General features: G+C 42.5%; 2 protein-coding genes across 2 annotated transcripts; one reads left to right on the plus strand and one right to left on the minus strand.

The window, feature by feature from the left end:
* Positions 1–1046: 1046 nt before the first annotated feature.
* On the minus strand, positions 1047–6236 carry cunh4orf48 (chromosome unknown C4orf48 homolog). The gene is made up of 4 exons (XM_040045115.1): positions 6140–6236; positions 5791–5934; positions 4804–4892; positions 1047–1925 (listed from the first exon to the last, which is right to left on the minus strand). Exons 2-4 carry the CDS (start codon positions 5900–5902, stop codon positions 1854–1856), a joined length of 273 nt encoding a protein of 90 aa, XP_039901049.1. The 5' UTR covers positions 5903–5934; positions 6140–6236; the 3' UTR covers positions 1047–1853.
* A 1903-nt stretch (positions 6237–8139) lies between these two features.
* On the plus strand, positions 8140–16158 carry nelfa (negative elongation factor complex member A). The gene is made up of 11 exons (XM_040045045.1): positions 8140–8462; positions 11284–11455; positions 12100–12261; positions 12448–12537; positions 12619–12746; positions 12869–12938; positions 13029–13117; positions 13213–13321; positions 13421–13749; positions 13838–13937; positions 14569–16158. Exons 1-11 carry the CDS (start codon positions 8253–8255, stop codon positions 14751–14753), a joined length of 1644 nt encoding a protein of 547 aa, XP_039900979.1. The 5' UTR covers positions 8140–8252; the 3' UTR covers positions 14754–16158.
* Positions 16159–16255: the final 97 nt, after the last annotated feature.

Genomic DNA, 16255 nt, shown 5'->3' on the forward strand with positions numbered 1-16255 from the left:
GTCTCTATGGTGTCTTTGCACAGTCTGTAACTTGGATCGGCTGTGATAGCTGTGTGCTGGCCTCTGTGGATCTGGAGCCCTCTTGGGGCTTGTTTATGTACTGTCATGGACTAGCCACTGGTAGGGTTTCTTCAGTCTGTCACTCGTACATCACATGGCAAGGCTTGATCTTGCACAATACTTCTTCATCCTTACCACCATCCCTGTCTGCTATCAGCTGCCTGAAGCACTCTTGCAGCAGCTCATCTCAGGGACACGCTTCCCGATGTATTCATGCTGGTTGTTTCATCCTGGATCATGGCACTGGCACTCCACTTTTTTGTTGCTCACAGAGCTGCAGGGTCCTGGATTTGGATGAAAGCCTCCATGCATGGAAAGGAATTTTCACATCTGGATATCTCCTCCTTTGGTTAGCTTATCATGACATCTGTGTAGCTGATGACTGCTGGACATGTGGGCTGATGGCTTGGGACCTAAAGGCACATTTTAGTGACTTTTTTTATCTTTGGTGATTTTGGGGGATTCTTCCTCTGTGTTGAACTCTGCTGTCATTTGCTTTCCCATTCCAACCAAACAGCATTCTAGCTCCCCATTGGGCCATTTGATGGAGAACACAGAGGTGATTCTCTACAACCACTGTGTTGGTTGATTTTCACACCATCTCTCTCTTTGGATGGCCAATGTTAAGCAAAGGGGACAACAAAAGGTGGTATATGTCAAAGAAACAGGACCCAAGGTTTCCCAGCAGAACATTGTCCAAACACCCCACAAGAGCTGCATCACAGTTTGGTCAAATTCTTACACTTGCACATGTTCCCTCCTAACACCTCAACTTTGAGGAAAAAATGTCACCAATGGGTGCTATGATGACGAGATGATGAATGTTATTAGCTGTCAGCAGTCATACTGTTAATGCCTGACTGGTGAGCTGCATGACCAAGAAGCAATGAAAATAACTGAGTGGACTGTAATTCATTAGAATACAAGCAGTAAAGGTCATTCATTGTTTTTATTTAAAGGTGCAACAATAAGACAGTGAATGGGGCTCATTGTGACATAAATACGCTGTTTATTAACAAGCAACAGTAAGACAGTTACTATTTCTACTTCCATGTTCCCTGCTGCAGGTCTGTTCACCCGTCCCTCCCCTGCTGATGACTCCTCCGTTCCACATACCCGTCTACATGTACATAATCTATACATACAATCGATATTAACAACAGGTTAAATAAAAGTGCTGAAAATTCATGCTACAGTGCTGTGCTAAATCAAGACCTACGAGTCCCCTTTCGCAAAGAGGTAAAACTTCATTTCTTTACAAATGTTTCATTTGTAAACCTCCCAAACAATTCCTTTGAATCAGTCAATTACTGTCAGATTCCTAATAATAATTTAACTAACCGAAATCTAATGTTGAGCCGTTGAATGAACTCTGTGTGATGCTACAGTTCAATGTGTGTAAACCTTAACCTCGTACAAGACATTCAACAAGTTTACAGATACGTACCACATCCTATCCACATTATACAGTCGAAAAAGTCCAAAAATGTTTACGCTTTATAGGAGACACATGAGAGCGGCTGTCAGTGAAAACAATCTAAGTTCACAGGCGCCTGATACACCATGTAAAACGTCAGCGGTATAAAAGTCATCCCAGATAAGGCAGAACGAAAGCATGCCTCGTGACTTTAAATCAGAGCTTCACTGAACAGTGACATGAGAGAAAACAAAATAAAGTGCCTATTGTGTGAATATGCAAAGATGAGAGCTGCTGTACATGAGCAGAGGTTCTGGACAGAGTTGTTTTTGAAGTGTGTCGAGGTGCTGTTAGAGCGGGACGTGTCCTCAGGAGCTCAGCGCAGCGAGTTGGTGGGCATGCAGTCACACAGAGCCCTCCTCTCCGTCCTCAGCACCAGCGTCTCTGTCTGCAGCAGGAAACAAACAAACAAAAAAACACAACATTTTACTACATTAAATATCAGGTTTCTGACCTGTTGTCTTCATCAGCTGCAAAATGTTCTAAAAAAATCAAATATTAAAAAGTTTCATTTAAAGCATTTGATATGTTTCTATGTTCTATTGTGAATAATTGCACAGTATCCCAGTTTACTTAGATTAGGGTTTGTATTTCCCTGTGATATTTTGATACAGTTACAATTTTAAAAATACATTTGCCATTTATCTGGATGCTATTCTAAGAGTTTTAACCATAGCTGCTGCCACGTGATTTTTATTACATGACAGCTTTTTCAAACCTCGCAGATCTAAACAAATATAAGCCACAACATCACGACTGCAAATAAAACATAAACATCGACATAAAAGAAAACTGAACAAAGAGGTTTAACCGAATTACAAAGAATTTCTAAGGTTTACAAAGTGCTTACTGTCCATGTCTTGCACATCGTTTTTTTATTCTGCTAGTCTGTAACTCTGCAGTTCAGTAGCTTATTGGAGGCTGGAAGAAACAATAGCTTCAGGCAGTTTGTTTGGCACTTTGGCCCTCCCGAGTCTTCTTCCTGATGGCAGAGGTTTGCCTTGAGAGGAAAGATGTGCAGTGTGCTTTGTTGCTTGTTCTGTAACAGCATGCTCACACGGGCTCTGTAAGGCCCGTACTCTTATTCCCATGACCTTCATGGCTGTTTTATGCAAGCCTGCTGTTAAGTTGCCAAACCATTGCAATTCCATATTTAATAAGGACGCTCTCTAGCATCAGCAAGCTCTGAATCACTGCTGCAGGCTTGCACACAGATTATTGATGTGTATCTGCCAACAGCTAAATATTTATACGAGGACGGCTGACAGTTATTGAGTGGATTCTGATGAGCACTGGTTCATGATCAATAACTATTTTCTCTGATTTAGTGATGCTTGGAATCAGACGATTAGTTTCACACCGTTTTGATGAAGTTGTTCAATCTCATCATGGTACACAGAAGAATCCACGAGTGTCAAACATAATCAGCCCGGCATGGACTCCAATCCGAGGAGGAGAGCATACATTTTGGAATTTTAAATTATATTTTAATAGGTTTTGCAGTTTCTCCTGATACTACACCAAAGTAATTAAGTAATATAAATATTTTAAAAAAACAAATTGCAATAAACTCTACAGATTTCTGTTTTCTACAATGTGTCTACAATAAAAAACAACATGCTATTTTCAGTGAAGTAACAGAAACTTTCTGTTCTCTTTCAAACCTCACTCTGTGAGATACCTCACTCGGTTTTCAGAGAACTGGGGTTACATTAGTAACCGAACATTTTTCTTTAATCTTACATTTATATCTTACAGTTTAAATCATGCTGACACACTTCTTTCATTACTACAGCAGCATTTCTTTATCATGTAGAAAAAACTAAGAAATACTGTTGAACTTGCCCGTCGTTATACTTTTGATGTTTCATGGTCAGGAATAATGTGTCAACGTGTAGACAGATGATCCCTGTGAGCTAACAGTTCATGTTTCAGACTGCCCTAAACTTTCATCTTCGTCAACATTTTTAGTCTTGGCTCTGTATGAAATCAAAAAGGGATTACTCCTGGTGTGGTCCTCTCAGGCACACAGCAGCCCCGCCCACCTGCTGTTTAAACGTTTTGTTTGCGATGGGCAGCCAATCAGATACAGAGCTACTCTAGTTCTAAGAACACAGCTGAAAATATCATAATGGATGCTGCTTAATCCACAGTCAAATTAATATTAGTCATATTAGGATACGTTCTCCTACAGCAACTTGTGCACAGTGTAAAGTGTCATGCCATTTTCTCTCGCTCCGTTTCCTCCAGCCTCTCTCTGCGCCTGTGTTTGACTATAGGAGTGGAGTGAGGTGCGTGGGATGTCGGGTCACCAGCTGCCGCTCAGCACTTCCTGCCATAAATAAATCGTACCAGCTCCAGCACACTGCCTGATCGTAGACTGTTCACTAGGTTGAGCACAGTTCTGCACATCTTACACCTCCTCTCTGTCTCCAGCCTCTTAGTTACACACAGCCTTTCTCCTCCTTCCACTCAGCTTTAGACTCTCCTCCTAGACCTTTCCCTTCATTTCCATTTGGACCAATCCATTTACCCCCCCCACCCCCCCCCCCACCCCCTTCCTGGCAACTGGCCATGCTGTTTGGGTCACAGTGGCTGGATCTAACTTATCTCCTTGTCTGTCAGAGTAATCGAGGGGTGCAGCGATTGTTTTCAGTCGCATTAACCTTCATTTCTTGGGTCCACACAATTAAATTATATAAACAGAGAATAAAAGTCATATCAGCTGATCCAAAAAGCAGGTATGTGTGCCCTGAATTGAAATCAGTACTACAGTTCACACGTAAGCTCGGTGTGCTTGGAGTTAAAGTGTAAAATGTACAAATTCCAAAAATATTTCACAACAATCCAAACTATAGCGACAAAAAAAAAAAAAAAACCCTATTCTTTGCAGCACAGGAATTTATAAGCACAGGTATTATGACTGCTCTTTGGCACAGTGATGGGAGTGTGTGGGTGTCTGAGGTCATTTGGAAAATGAAGCACAGCAATCTAAAAGCTGCGCTCCACAATTTTCATATCTAAAAACCAGGAAATAAATGAAAAAAGACTAACTCTGCGCTAAAATGCAGATGTAGACATTAACATATACTAAAACGTACCACATAATGTCACATTTAGTATATTACAATATGGGAACTGATAGAAGCAGTCGCCACCCCTCCCACAAAGGCTCATGAAGATCAGTTATTTTATGAAATACATCAGCTGGTGCATGAATCTCTGCAGTAGTCTCTAGAATGAAAAGCAAACTAGAGAGGACTTACCCTGGCATCTAGGTTGAAAGCGGTCTTCTTTAGATCTTGCAGCGCCCTCTGCATAAACTCAAAGGCATGACAGTCCACACACGGGCGACCTGGAAACAGCAGAAATGAGTTCAGAAACAAAGGCATGGGTTTAGAGATACCAAGTTAGTACAGAGCCAGTATCACCGATACTTATAAATGCAAATGATGTAGGGGGGAGTAGCATGCCGTGATTTATGAGGTGAATGTATCACTGATACGATTAATGTGGATGCAATTCAATGACCTCTAAATGACTGTGAATCTTGCTTTTTTTTCCACTTTTTCATTAACACAACAGAACACACACTCATGGTTTTTCACATTTTGAGCCTGGATTTTTTTTGTATATGTGCATGACTGGAAAGCATCAAATTAGACTCCAATTTAATGCTGATTTGGTGCCTTCTTGTGGCTGCAGACGTAAACTATAAAGTGTATTGAGTAGAAGTAGAGAATCAGTGACCTGACCCAGAGTCATCATTTACAAAAAGGAACCATAAATCTTATTAATGAGACTGATTAGTCTGTAGCAGAAAGCGACTAACTGCTGTGTTTTGTCATCTTTGAATTGATCATTTATTTGAAGAAACAAATATTTTAAACAAATATACAGAATTTAGCTTTGTGGAAGTGTTCATCTAGATTTTTTTTCTCATCTAGCTTTTAATTTACAAACAACATAATCAAGCTTTTCTACCTGAGCATCCATGAAGTCACACTTATGTATATTTTCCTTCTAACCTGCTCGGTATGTGTGCCTTTAAGCAGCAGTGGAGGCCCAGTTTCATGATCCAAGCATACATTAATTAAGATGACCTACAATTCCCTCAACAGCACCCCTGTGAGACCTGCAGTCATTAGACTGTGGAAAGATCACCGTGGCGGACACATACTCGTCTAAAACATCTCAAAACTTGTACTCAACAGGCGGAGGAAAAAATTAATCTAATTTTTAAATCCACCTACTTTCGGCAGGGATGACAGTCCCCGTCTCATGATCCGCATCAGCTGCCCCGACACAGACGAGCTGCAGCGCCAGCAGCAGCACCACTGCCTGCACATACCCGCTGGATGCCATGGCGACGGTGCGATCACTTACTCACCTCTGATCTGGAGAGTACAATTAGGCAAAATGTATAAATTAAAGGGCAGAAAATGTCCTACACGGCCGTCAGCCAATCAAATGAGGGGGAAAAATGATGGGCTTTGTTCAGATAATGCTCCAGTTTCCAACCAGTAAATGTTTGTATGTGTTTAAAAGCTCAGCCCGCACAGAGTAATTACCGCTTATCTGACCACCTGCACGGTAACCTACCGTCAATCGGCCGATGATGGTTTGCAGATCGCCAGATGAGCGCAAGATGCCCACCGAGCACTGTTGTATGGAGATTAAATTAGTGCGCATGCGTGTTGGTTGGCTGAAATTTTCTCCAGGGGCCTCGAAAACGAGACTTCCGGTGACAGCACTTAAAAAAATAAAAGCCTTGATGGGCAGTTTACCCGTAGAGTTTATTGATGGGTAGGTCATGCATTCATTAACAGGATAACAGAGAGAGAGCAATATTTACAATATTTACTCAATGTAAAAAGCAGTATAGTTATTATTATTAAAGATACCTCATTTGATTACCTACATTTTAGAGATCAATACTGCATTTTATTCCGTAAATTGAGTGCAGTATATACATACATGCACAGTTTCAGCTATAATTCCAATATTTAAAATTGTGTATTTCCATTGACCTATTTTTACATTAATATAAATCAAATACAGCTACATTTTTATGATTTTCTTTTTAAAATAGGGTGCCCGGTTTACAGCCACGTTGAACAAAAGCACTAAACTGAAACAGTTAGTCTGTTACTGCAGCACACTGAATCTTCATGTTTTTGACATTTACATGTTTATAGTCTGGCATTAAATGAGGCGACTATACAGTGTAAAGATATAGATACATATCCAATTAATATCCCATGTAATAAGTAAGAGCAAATAATAATTGACTATATAATTCTTGTAAACAGCACAAATTAGTGAAGCAAGCTCATTTAAGATGTCTTTGTGGATCCAGAGAAAGTGTATATAAGGATGCCAGGAATAGCAGAGAAGTATGTGAGGGTGGTGCGAGACATGAATGATAACAGAGTGGTGGGTGTGCAGTAGGAGTGACGGATGAGTTCAAGGTGGGAGTGGGATTACATGAGGGATGGACTCTGAGCCCCTTCTTGTTTGCAGTGGTGACAACTGGGCTGACAGATGAGTTCAGGCTGGTGTCTCTGTGGACTATGATGTTTGCAGATAACACTGTGATCCATGGAGAGAGTGTGGAGCAGGTGGAAGTATGCACAGGAGAGAAGAGGAATGAAATCAAGTAAAAGCAAGGCACAATACATGTGTGTGTGAATGAGAGGGAAACATGTGGAGAGGTGAACATTTACAGATATTGAAGGTGGATGAGTTTAAATACTTGGAGTCAACCACCTAAAGCAAAAGACAAGTGCACGAGAGGGGTGAAGAAGAGAATGCAGGCGTGGTGAATTGGGTGGAGACAAGTGTCAGGATAGCAGCAAGAGTGAATGAGAACGTTTACAAGACGGTTGTGAGACCTGCTGCGATGTATGAACAGTGGCACTGACAAAAAGATGGACTCACGATGAAATGAATCCATCAAAGGGATGGCTCAGGTTCAGCAGTTTGGATCTTTAGAGAAACAAGGTTGAGATGGTTTATACATGTGCAGAGGAGGGATAGTGGATATATTAGACAAAGGATGTTGAAGAGGAAAGCCCCAGAGAAGATTCATGGATGTAGTGAGGGAGGGCTGGTGTGACAGGGGAAGATGTCAGGGATATGGTGGCAGGTGAACTGCTGTGGCGACTCCTAAAGGTCGCAGCCCGAAGAAAACACATTTTAAGATAAGAGGACATAATAATAATATACTTTATTCATCCTAGAGGTGGGAAAGTTAAGCACAGCAAACATATGACATCGATTAAATGGGTTGGATGTGCTGTGGTTTAACATAACAGACTGCTTAAATGCAGTAAAAGCAGCATAGCAAATATCGGGGACCAGTGAGAAGTGTGGCTGCCAGTGTAGTGTAGTAAACTGTGACAGGGCAGGGTTGAAATAACCTGTTACTATGACAATACAGATGTTTCTCTGCTCGGCAGATGTGTAGCACTGTATTACATGAGGTAACAAAGACTTCCCGCATCTGCCCTTGTTTACACCTTCCTTCTTAAAACTTTATTAACCACACACTGTGTACAGTTCCACACTTAAAGGTGGATTTCACCCGGTCTCCTCACGACTCTGCGTTCACAATTGCCCCCCACCCCACCCCGGGTTATGGGCGGGGTCCTGACTGCTGTTTTCTTAGGTAGCCTGTTAAAATGCCCGAACTCAAAACACTTCTTTTTCCAAGATGGCGTCGATGAAGGACAGCGACACCGGCCTGTGGCTTCACAACAAACTAGGATCCACGGACGAGCTCTGGACGCCTCCGAGCATCGCTTCGCTCCTCACCGTGTCGGTTATCGACAACATACGGCTATGTTTTTCGAGCTTGTCGCCGCCGGTGAAGCTGAAACTCCTGCTCGGGATGCTGCACCTTCCGCGGAGGACCGTTGACGAGGTGGGTTAGCTCGGTGTTAGCCTGGAAGGTACGATAAGTTACCTCGGATTCACGGCTGAGAAACGAGCCGATAATTGCACTAGATTTTAAAAAGCACTGAGGTCCCTGTGACGGTTTAGTGGCATATTTAAAAGCCTAACAATATTAACAAACCTTTCCAGCTAACATTATGCTACCATATTTATCCGAAGGCTAACTGAAGAAGCGGCAAACTCGTTATTTCCTCGACATGCTCCCCATTTTTTCTTTTTTTAAACCCCGGCTTCAATGCACGAAACACATTTACACTTTTACCCTCTAACGACAGGATGCTCCCGAGCTGACTTTACCCCTGCACACATTTGTCTTTCCAGCGGTTGTTTACCGGCTACAGCGAGCAACGCTAGCCTAGCGGTGCTCGCACGGACATTGTGGTGGGATGGGCGGCTGAGAGCTGGCGTTAGGCTGGAGGGCGGTACTAGCTCCCGGACCCACTGATCACCTGTTCCCCCCGCAGGAAACGATACACAGCCGTCATTTGTGTGGCTTATATAGCCAGACTGTTCATTAACAAATGCAAAATTATTAATCTAATTATTAATGGGGTTTCTTAAAACAAGCATTCAAGTGTGTTGTTTAAGTGAAATTGGCGGCTAAGCTCAGGAGTAATTTCCCGTATGCAAACCACGGAAGCTCTTGGCTGTTTTAATGCAAATATTTATTTTAATTAAGTGGTTTTGAAGGAGAGCAGCAAGTGTGAAAGGGAAGGTTTACTAGATGGTAGCGAGTCTTGCTATGATGAATGTTTTGGAACAGTGGCTCTGACAAAAAGAGACAAGACCGAGCTGAAAATGTTAATATTTAGACAGAAATGAAAAGAAATCAATTGAGTTCAAGGCTGAGATGGTTTGGGCATGTGCAGAGGAGGGAGAGTGGATCTATTGGAGAAAGGATGTTGAAAATGGAGCTGCCAGACAGGAGGAAAAAGAAAACGCCTCAGAAGAGATTCATGGATGTAGTGAAGGAGGACATGTAGTAGGTGTGGAGGGAGAAAAAGGCGATACTTCATAGACACAGGGCCACCAAATATTAATATTTTGTAGTTAAATGCCTTCAGCTCTTTTTAACCACCATCCTGAGATAACGTTAGCTGAGCAAACTTGCATTAAATTGGTTCAACTGTTTGAGAGCAAGCTAATGGCTCAGTCACGGGAGTAAAAATAGTAGAGCTACCTCCTTATAGCTTAAAAAGAACTGATGTCTGCCTGGTGATTGCATGCAACAGATTATAACTTGTGGTTGCTCACAGCTTGAGGATCTTGCACTTATGACCACTTTTGATCACAAGGAAATTGCACAAGTCCCCTGATAGGAGGCCACCTTTCTGCAGACAGTCACAATCGTGCTTGGACTGACTCCAGTCACTCTTAGAGACACTGATCAAGGCTTGCAAATAAGTGCTGTCTAGCTTATAAACACAGACAGATTGCCAACATGCTGCCATCAGTCTGAATGACTCTTTGTCAATGAGCGCAATGCTACTGGCTGCCAGCTGTTTGTAGGATACAACTGATAATGAAAGTTTAAATTTGAGGAAAAATTGCTAAATCACAATATATTTTGACGCAATATTCACCATATTGAAAAATGATAAAAAAAATTATGATATTGCATCGTGGGGTGTCTGGTGATGCAGAGGGTTGGTGTGACAGAAGAGGATGTTAAGGCTAGGGTACATGACAATATAGCTCATGCTGCAAACAATATCTCTGTGGCATTGGCTGCTATGGTCATAAAAGGGGAGAAACTCATGGCGTGGTCCTCATCCCCCCCTGACCTCAACCCTATTGAGGACCTTAGAGCATCCTCAAGGAAAAGATCTATGAACTCAAGTTCAATGGATGCAAGAACTGCGAAGGTTCTATCAAAGAAGGGATCCCATGTTAACATGTAACTTGGTTTGTTAAGATGTTTTTGATTGAAACAGCTTTTGATTTCAGTAATGCTGCATATTGAGCAAATGACCAATTTTCAGTTCTTTACAACCAATAAAAGATTTTGAAACTGCATAATTATTTGGAACAGTGCTGACTGTCATTTGCATCGACTATGGAGGAAAGTCAGTGACAAATATAATTTGCAAAGTATTTTGGAACAGGGTTTATTTTGGCAACACTGAACCTATAAGTGCAGGGAGGTGGACAGACTCTATAGCCTTAACTCTGTCATGTGGATATTAACATGACTGCATTTAATGGTTGGTTGAAGCTGGCGTCCTCCTCGTGTTGCATGTTGGATGGCTTCCCTTTGATAAACATCACTGCACAAAATCAGGTTTCTTTGTATCCAGTTGTTAAAGTCTTGAAATTGCAGTTATGTGAATGTTGATTCACGCTGGATTTTCCAGAGATGGAGGAGGTGTGAATTTAAAAGATGGAAAAATGGAAAATACTCGGGGATAATAACTAGTATTCAGAATACTTTTATATTATTTCAGTCACACTCTGAGGGTTTGATTAATCTGGACTTTTTTTGTCTGTACAGGAGTGATTATTTATCTTACAATTTGTAAAGTGTCGGGGTGGTGTGTGTCAGGTGTGAGCTTTTTTTAAAGGAAAAGTGTGTGTCTGAAAAGTTAAAGTGATTACACACACTCATATTCAAGCTGTCCGGGAGGATATGATGCAAGTTGTTTCTTCATGTAAGCAACCGGTGTTTTCTGAACCATGAGTGCAGACCAAAAATAGATTCACAGACTCTGTTGTGTGCTGTTAACCTGTGGAACGAATGCTAAAGTAACTACAGTGACTGTAGGTTTCACTAACACCACCTTTCTTGCCAGATGAAGGAGGCCCTGTCGGAGATAATCCAGCTGGCTACGGTGGACTCAGAGCCCTGGGTGCTGATGGTTGCAGACATCCTCAAGTCCTTCCCAGAGACCGGCTCTCTGAATCTGGACTTGGAGGAGCAGAATCCAAATGTGCAGGATATTCTCGGAGAGCTCAGGGAGAAAGGTAGTTTTATATTAATTTGCATCATTTCCGGGTGAGCGCTGATGTCTTACACATTTAAATAAATGCAAATGCATAGCTACAGTGTCTTTGCTTTAACTATATTCAGATGACTTGCGGAGCCATTCTGAGCCATGAAAACTACCCAGGTGGTTTCTGGTGTAGACGGATCTCATGTAGTACAGTGGTTTCCCCTCATGTTGTTTTATCTGTAACCTGGAAGGCAAGATGAGCACAAGCAAGACTCAAAAGGTTTAAAGTGGAAGCACTTCTGCTGTTTTTTCCTGTCGCTGTATTTAGATTAGTGTTGATTGCAGAAACATAACTCCACACTTAGGCTTTTATTTAAATTGTCATGTTTTGATATTTTACTTAAATATTTACTTGTATTTCATTTAGAATTAGTTCCTTAATTTTATACTAATTTTAAGTTTTTACTACTTGAGCTCTATTTAACTTATGCGAGCTGTCTTATATGTTGAATTCAATTTTTTTCAGCAGTAACAAAGGGATAAAGTATCTGTTAATGAAAAACACTCATCAGCTCAGTGAGCAGAGTCGTGTTTTATAATGCTGACCAGCCACAGACAGAGGAGCACAGTGGTCAGTGCTGCTGTTAACATCCCCACCTTTCTCTCCCTCCTCAGTGAGCGAGTGCGAGGCGTCGGCCATGCTTCCTCTGGAGTGCCAGTACCTGAATAAAAGTGCATTGACTACTCTGGTGGGACCCCTCACACCTCCCGTCAAACATTTCCAGCTGAAGAGGAAGCCCAAGAGTGCAACCCTGAGAGCAGAGCTGCTGCAGAAATGTAAGTTCATTTAATAATGGCCAATACACACCATCGTCCCACAGCTATGGGGGGGAGAGACCGTGGGGTGGGGTAAAAGATGTGCATTTGTGTTCATTTTACTGTGCCTGACAGATTGTCAGTGTCTGGTGTTCTTCAAGAATTGATTGTCCAACTTAACATGTTTTAAACCCATTTGTTTTATAGCTACAGAGACAGCCCAGCAGCTGAAGAAGACAGCCGGAGTGCCTTTTCATGCCAAAGGGAGAGGATTGGTCAAAAAGATTGACACCACAAGTAAGTAAAAAAAAAAAAAAAAAAAAAGTCATACTAAAAAAAGATTTAAATTATTTCACTGCATCCACGTTTGCATTACAGCTCCTCTCAAGGGGATTCCCAAAGCCCCATTCCGCAGCCCCACCACCCCCAGTATGTTCAGCCCTCCCAGTAACCGCACACCTATTGCTCCCGCACGGACGCCCCTGCGTAAGGAGCGGGGTGTCAAGGTAAGTCGTACCCAGTGTATCGTTTTTCTTACGGCTTTCATTCTTTCATCCTTGTTCTTCGCTTTCATTGAGCTCCTGCAGGATTGGAGTGACAGAGGGGTTTTTTTTCTCCTGTTGTTCAGCTGTTAGATATTTCAGAGCTGGATATGGTTGGAGCTGGAAGAGAAGCTAAGAGGAGGCGAAAGACTTTGGGTAAGTAAATTTACAGCCTTAGTTAGATTTTCTTGAGCAATAAAGTGTGACACTGTCGGTGCTTAACCTGTGCTTCTTTTTATGATATAGAAACAGAGGCTGGAGAGAAAGCAGCCAAAGAAGAAGCTGTGGTGGAAAACACCACACCCGACTATGCTGCTGGCCTCGTCTCCGCACAGGTATTTAACCCAACATATATCTACTGTTCTCTGTTACACCAGCCCCTGTTTGCCTCTCTGCCATCGTAGGTTCACTCCTTTGTGTCGTTTCTCAGAAACTGGGGTCGCTGAACGAGAATCCTCTGCCGTCAACCAGCTACCTACCAGCCACACCCAGCATGGTTCCCTCCTCGTCTTACATTCCCAGCTCTGAGGCACAGCCAGGTTAGCCGCCTACCTCCCAGGGCTCAGCGCTTTCTCACTCAAACATATAAAGTAAAATTCCCTGCTCATGCGTTTCCTTCATGTCCTCCTCCTCCAAAGCCAATGCTGGTGGTTCGGGACGGGACACGCTGCAGGCGGCCCGTCAGCCAGAGGAGTCGGCGACAGCGACCACAGGTGCCAACGCCACCTTACCGGGCCAGTACAAGCAGAGGCCGCCTATGTACAACGCGGGAACCACAGCAAACCCTGCAACTCCCACATCCCCCAGCACACCGGTATCCACCCCCGCCAGCAATGGACCACCAGCAGCTGCGACAGCCAGCCAGCCAGAGACCCCCACTCAGCCTCCCAGCACACCTCAGACCCCCACCCCGACAGCAGCCCCTACGCCACCACAGCCACAGCCCAAAAAGAACCTCTCACTTACGGTAAATAAACACCATTTCAAGACTTTCAAAGTCAGAGGATATTAAAACGTCAGCTAAATTATCTGTCCCCACTGTTTCCGACCGTCAGAGAGACCAGATGTACGCCGCCCAGGAGATGTTCAAGACCGCCAACAAGGTCACGAGGCCGGAGAAGGCCCTCATCCTGGGCTTCATGGCTGGATCCAGAGGTATGAGAGTTTTTAGCTGCTTGATGCAAATATAAAAAAACAACAGCTTTTTCATAAATGCATATTACTTCCTCACAGAGCCTGTATCCAAAAGTACAGATTATTTATCTAGTTTACCATTTTACCAGTTGTATTTCCTGTCAGACCCGTTTTCATTCACTTCACCCTTTTTTTTCCCCCTTTTTTTTTGTTTGGATGGAAGATGGAAACTTGTCTGCAAACTCTCAAAGTGCAGTAAAACTTGGAGATTGTGCACCTTTTAAATAAAAGTTAAACCTGTTGTAGCAGTGAGGCACATCTTCTACTATGAATGTGTTTGAACAGTCTCAATTTCCAGTTTGCGTTGAATTCACCCAGCACCTGCCAGCAACATTTTTCCCAACGCATGAAGGTCAATAAGGTCACCGACTGGTCTCAAGGCCTGTGTAAATCTGAATTCCCTGTAGTCATTCAGAGTTTCCCCACATTTGCTGCAGGATTTTACAGAATATGTTTCAGTTTAAATGCAGTTTTAACTACAGTAGATGTCCCTCATAATTTCTCAGCATTTATGCACATCTGACAGGGCAAAAACTTAACCAGCCTACCACTCTAACTCCACCCTTCCCTACCCCCCACCCATTCCCTGCAGAGAACCCATGCCCGGAGCAGGGGGACATCATCCAGATCAAGCTGAGCGAGCACACAGAGGTTTTGCCCAAAGCCGACGGCACTGGCAGCACCACCATGCTGGTAGACACAGTCTTCGAAATGAACTACTCCACAGGACAGTGGACCCGCCTCAAGAAATACAAACCCATCACCAACACCTCCTGAGGCGATGCGCTCGCTCAGGAATCCCCACTTCAGACGTGTTTACGCACAGTTACAAAGTATTTGCATACACATTTGGGCCAAATCGAGCACGGGGAGGGTGAAAGATTGTCAAGGAGAGAAAGGTTCTCCCTTTTGCTGCACCTCCAAAATGTGGGACTCTTTGAAGACTTGTTTTTTTGGGGGGTTGTTTCCCTTACCCTTTTATTGTTTTTATGTCACTTCCGATTTCTGAATGATGCTGTTGACAGGAGAGAGATACGAGTTATTCTCACGGCAGGCACCTTTGAACATTTGTACTGAGGTACAAGCATGTCACGTGTTTAGAAAGACGAGCCGTCTGTATTTTTCTGTGCAAATGTGACGTTTGCAGCTTATTCTTCTACATTTCAGAACCAAACCATGTTTTGTGATGACACAGAAATTAACGAAGACGGTCATTGTAAAGATGAGATGAAATAAAGAAAAAGAACTAGTTCTTAATGCTGTCCACTTCTGTTTTGGAGCCTTCTGGTAGATGTTTAATAATTTTTCATCCTTTTATTCCAAAAGAAGGGAAGAAAATAAAATGACAGACTCCAGCAGGTGTCTCTCTTTCTTACTCACTTTGACCAGTGGGGGTTTATTTTGTGTTTAACTTATATTACACCTTTAAACACATGCTTATTAAGATATCTCCAATGAGTCGGTGTGTGTCTCCAGTGTGGTTTTGTTTCAACATTTAATCTGCGTCCTTCCTGTGTCTGACTTCCTGCCCTGCTCATGAGTACCTTGATGTGGCTTCAGTCAAAAATAGAGTTAATTTACCAACACAGGGCAGAGATCTGCATTTGAAACAAGTATAGTTGTCTTTGTGTGTGGCATGAGCATTTCTCAAAGTCTTAGCACAGCATGAATTAGGCAGCATGTGTCCTTCCACCTCAAAACTCAGATCATAACCTGGACCTAAAAACACCTGCCAACCAGTCCAAGCTTAAAAGTGATGCTGGAGAAAGCCTGAGAGAGGAACTGACCACGACTTTAAACTGCTTCAGAATAGTGTGAATGCACTTTTTTTTTTTTTAATATGTGAGCACAGGTCACCACATAGGGATCAATAAGTGATCTAATACACCAAGAGCAAAATGTTTCTGTAAATCTTGTTGCAGTGAAATGAAAATATGAAATCCGTTCACTTTCATTGTTTTTCATTAACCAACTTAATTGTTTACTGATTGTGATTCATGTCTTGAACTTGACAGAGATATTGTATTAAAAGGCCAATTGCTGTCCTGTCCTGAGCCTGATTCAGCTTCAGGTTTATTCATTGTTAAAAGTGGGTTTTTTCCTCCCTGTTGCCAAGTTCTTTAACAGCTGTTAGCCAGTGTGTGTTGCACCCTTGCTAATAAATCGTAAGTAACGGACTAAATGACGAGAATTTCACCCAGAAAAATTTAAATCCTGTTTTATGGGATTGTCTATGTCAGTCATGTTGTTTAGTTAATTGCTGATCATTGTGCTCTGAA

This window comes from Simochromis diagramma, unplaced genomic scaffold, assembly GCF_900408965.1.
Source record: "Simochromis diagramma unplaced genomic scaffold, fSimDia1.1 OVJJ01000590.1, whole genome shotgun sequence".
Taxonomy (NCBI): Eukaryota; Metazoa; Chordata; class Actinopteri; order Cichliformes; family Cichlidae; genus Simochromis; species Simochromis diagramma.

Bases quoted from the DNA above. Each gene is read 5' to 3' on its own strand.
- nelfa (XM_040045045.1), top strand. From the start codon at position 8,253: ATGGCGTCGATGAAGGACAGCGACACCGGCCTGTGGCTTCACAACAAA. The intron at 11,456-12,099 runs GTAGTTTTATAT...CTCCCTCCTCAG, and splicing joins CGGAGAGCTCAGGGAGAAAG to TGAGCGAGTGCGAGGCGTCG. The intron at 12,747-12,868 runs GTAAGTCGTACC...CCTGTTGTTCAG, and splicing joins GTAAGGAGCGGGGTGTCAAG to CTGTTAGATATTTCAGAGCT.
- cunh4orf48 (XM_040045115.1), bottom strand. From the start codon at position 5,902: ATGGCATCCAGCGGGTATGTGCAGGCAGTGGTGCTGCTGCTGGCGCTG. The intron at 4,893-5,790 runs GTAGGTGGATTT...TGCTGTTTCCAG, and splicing joins GACTGTCATCCCTGCCGAAA to GTCGCCCGTGTGTGGACTGT. The intron at 1,926-4,803 runs GTAAGTCCTCTC...TTCCTGCTGCAG, and splicing joins CTTTCAACCTAGATGCCAGG to ACAGAGACGCTGGTGCTGAG.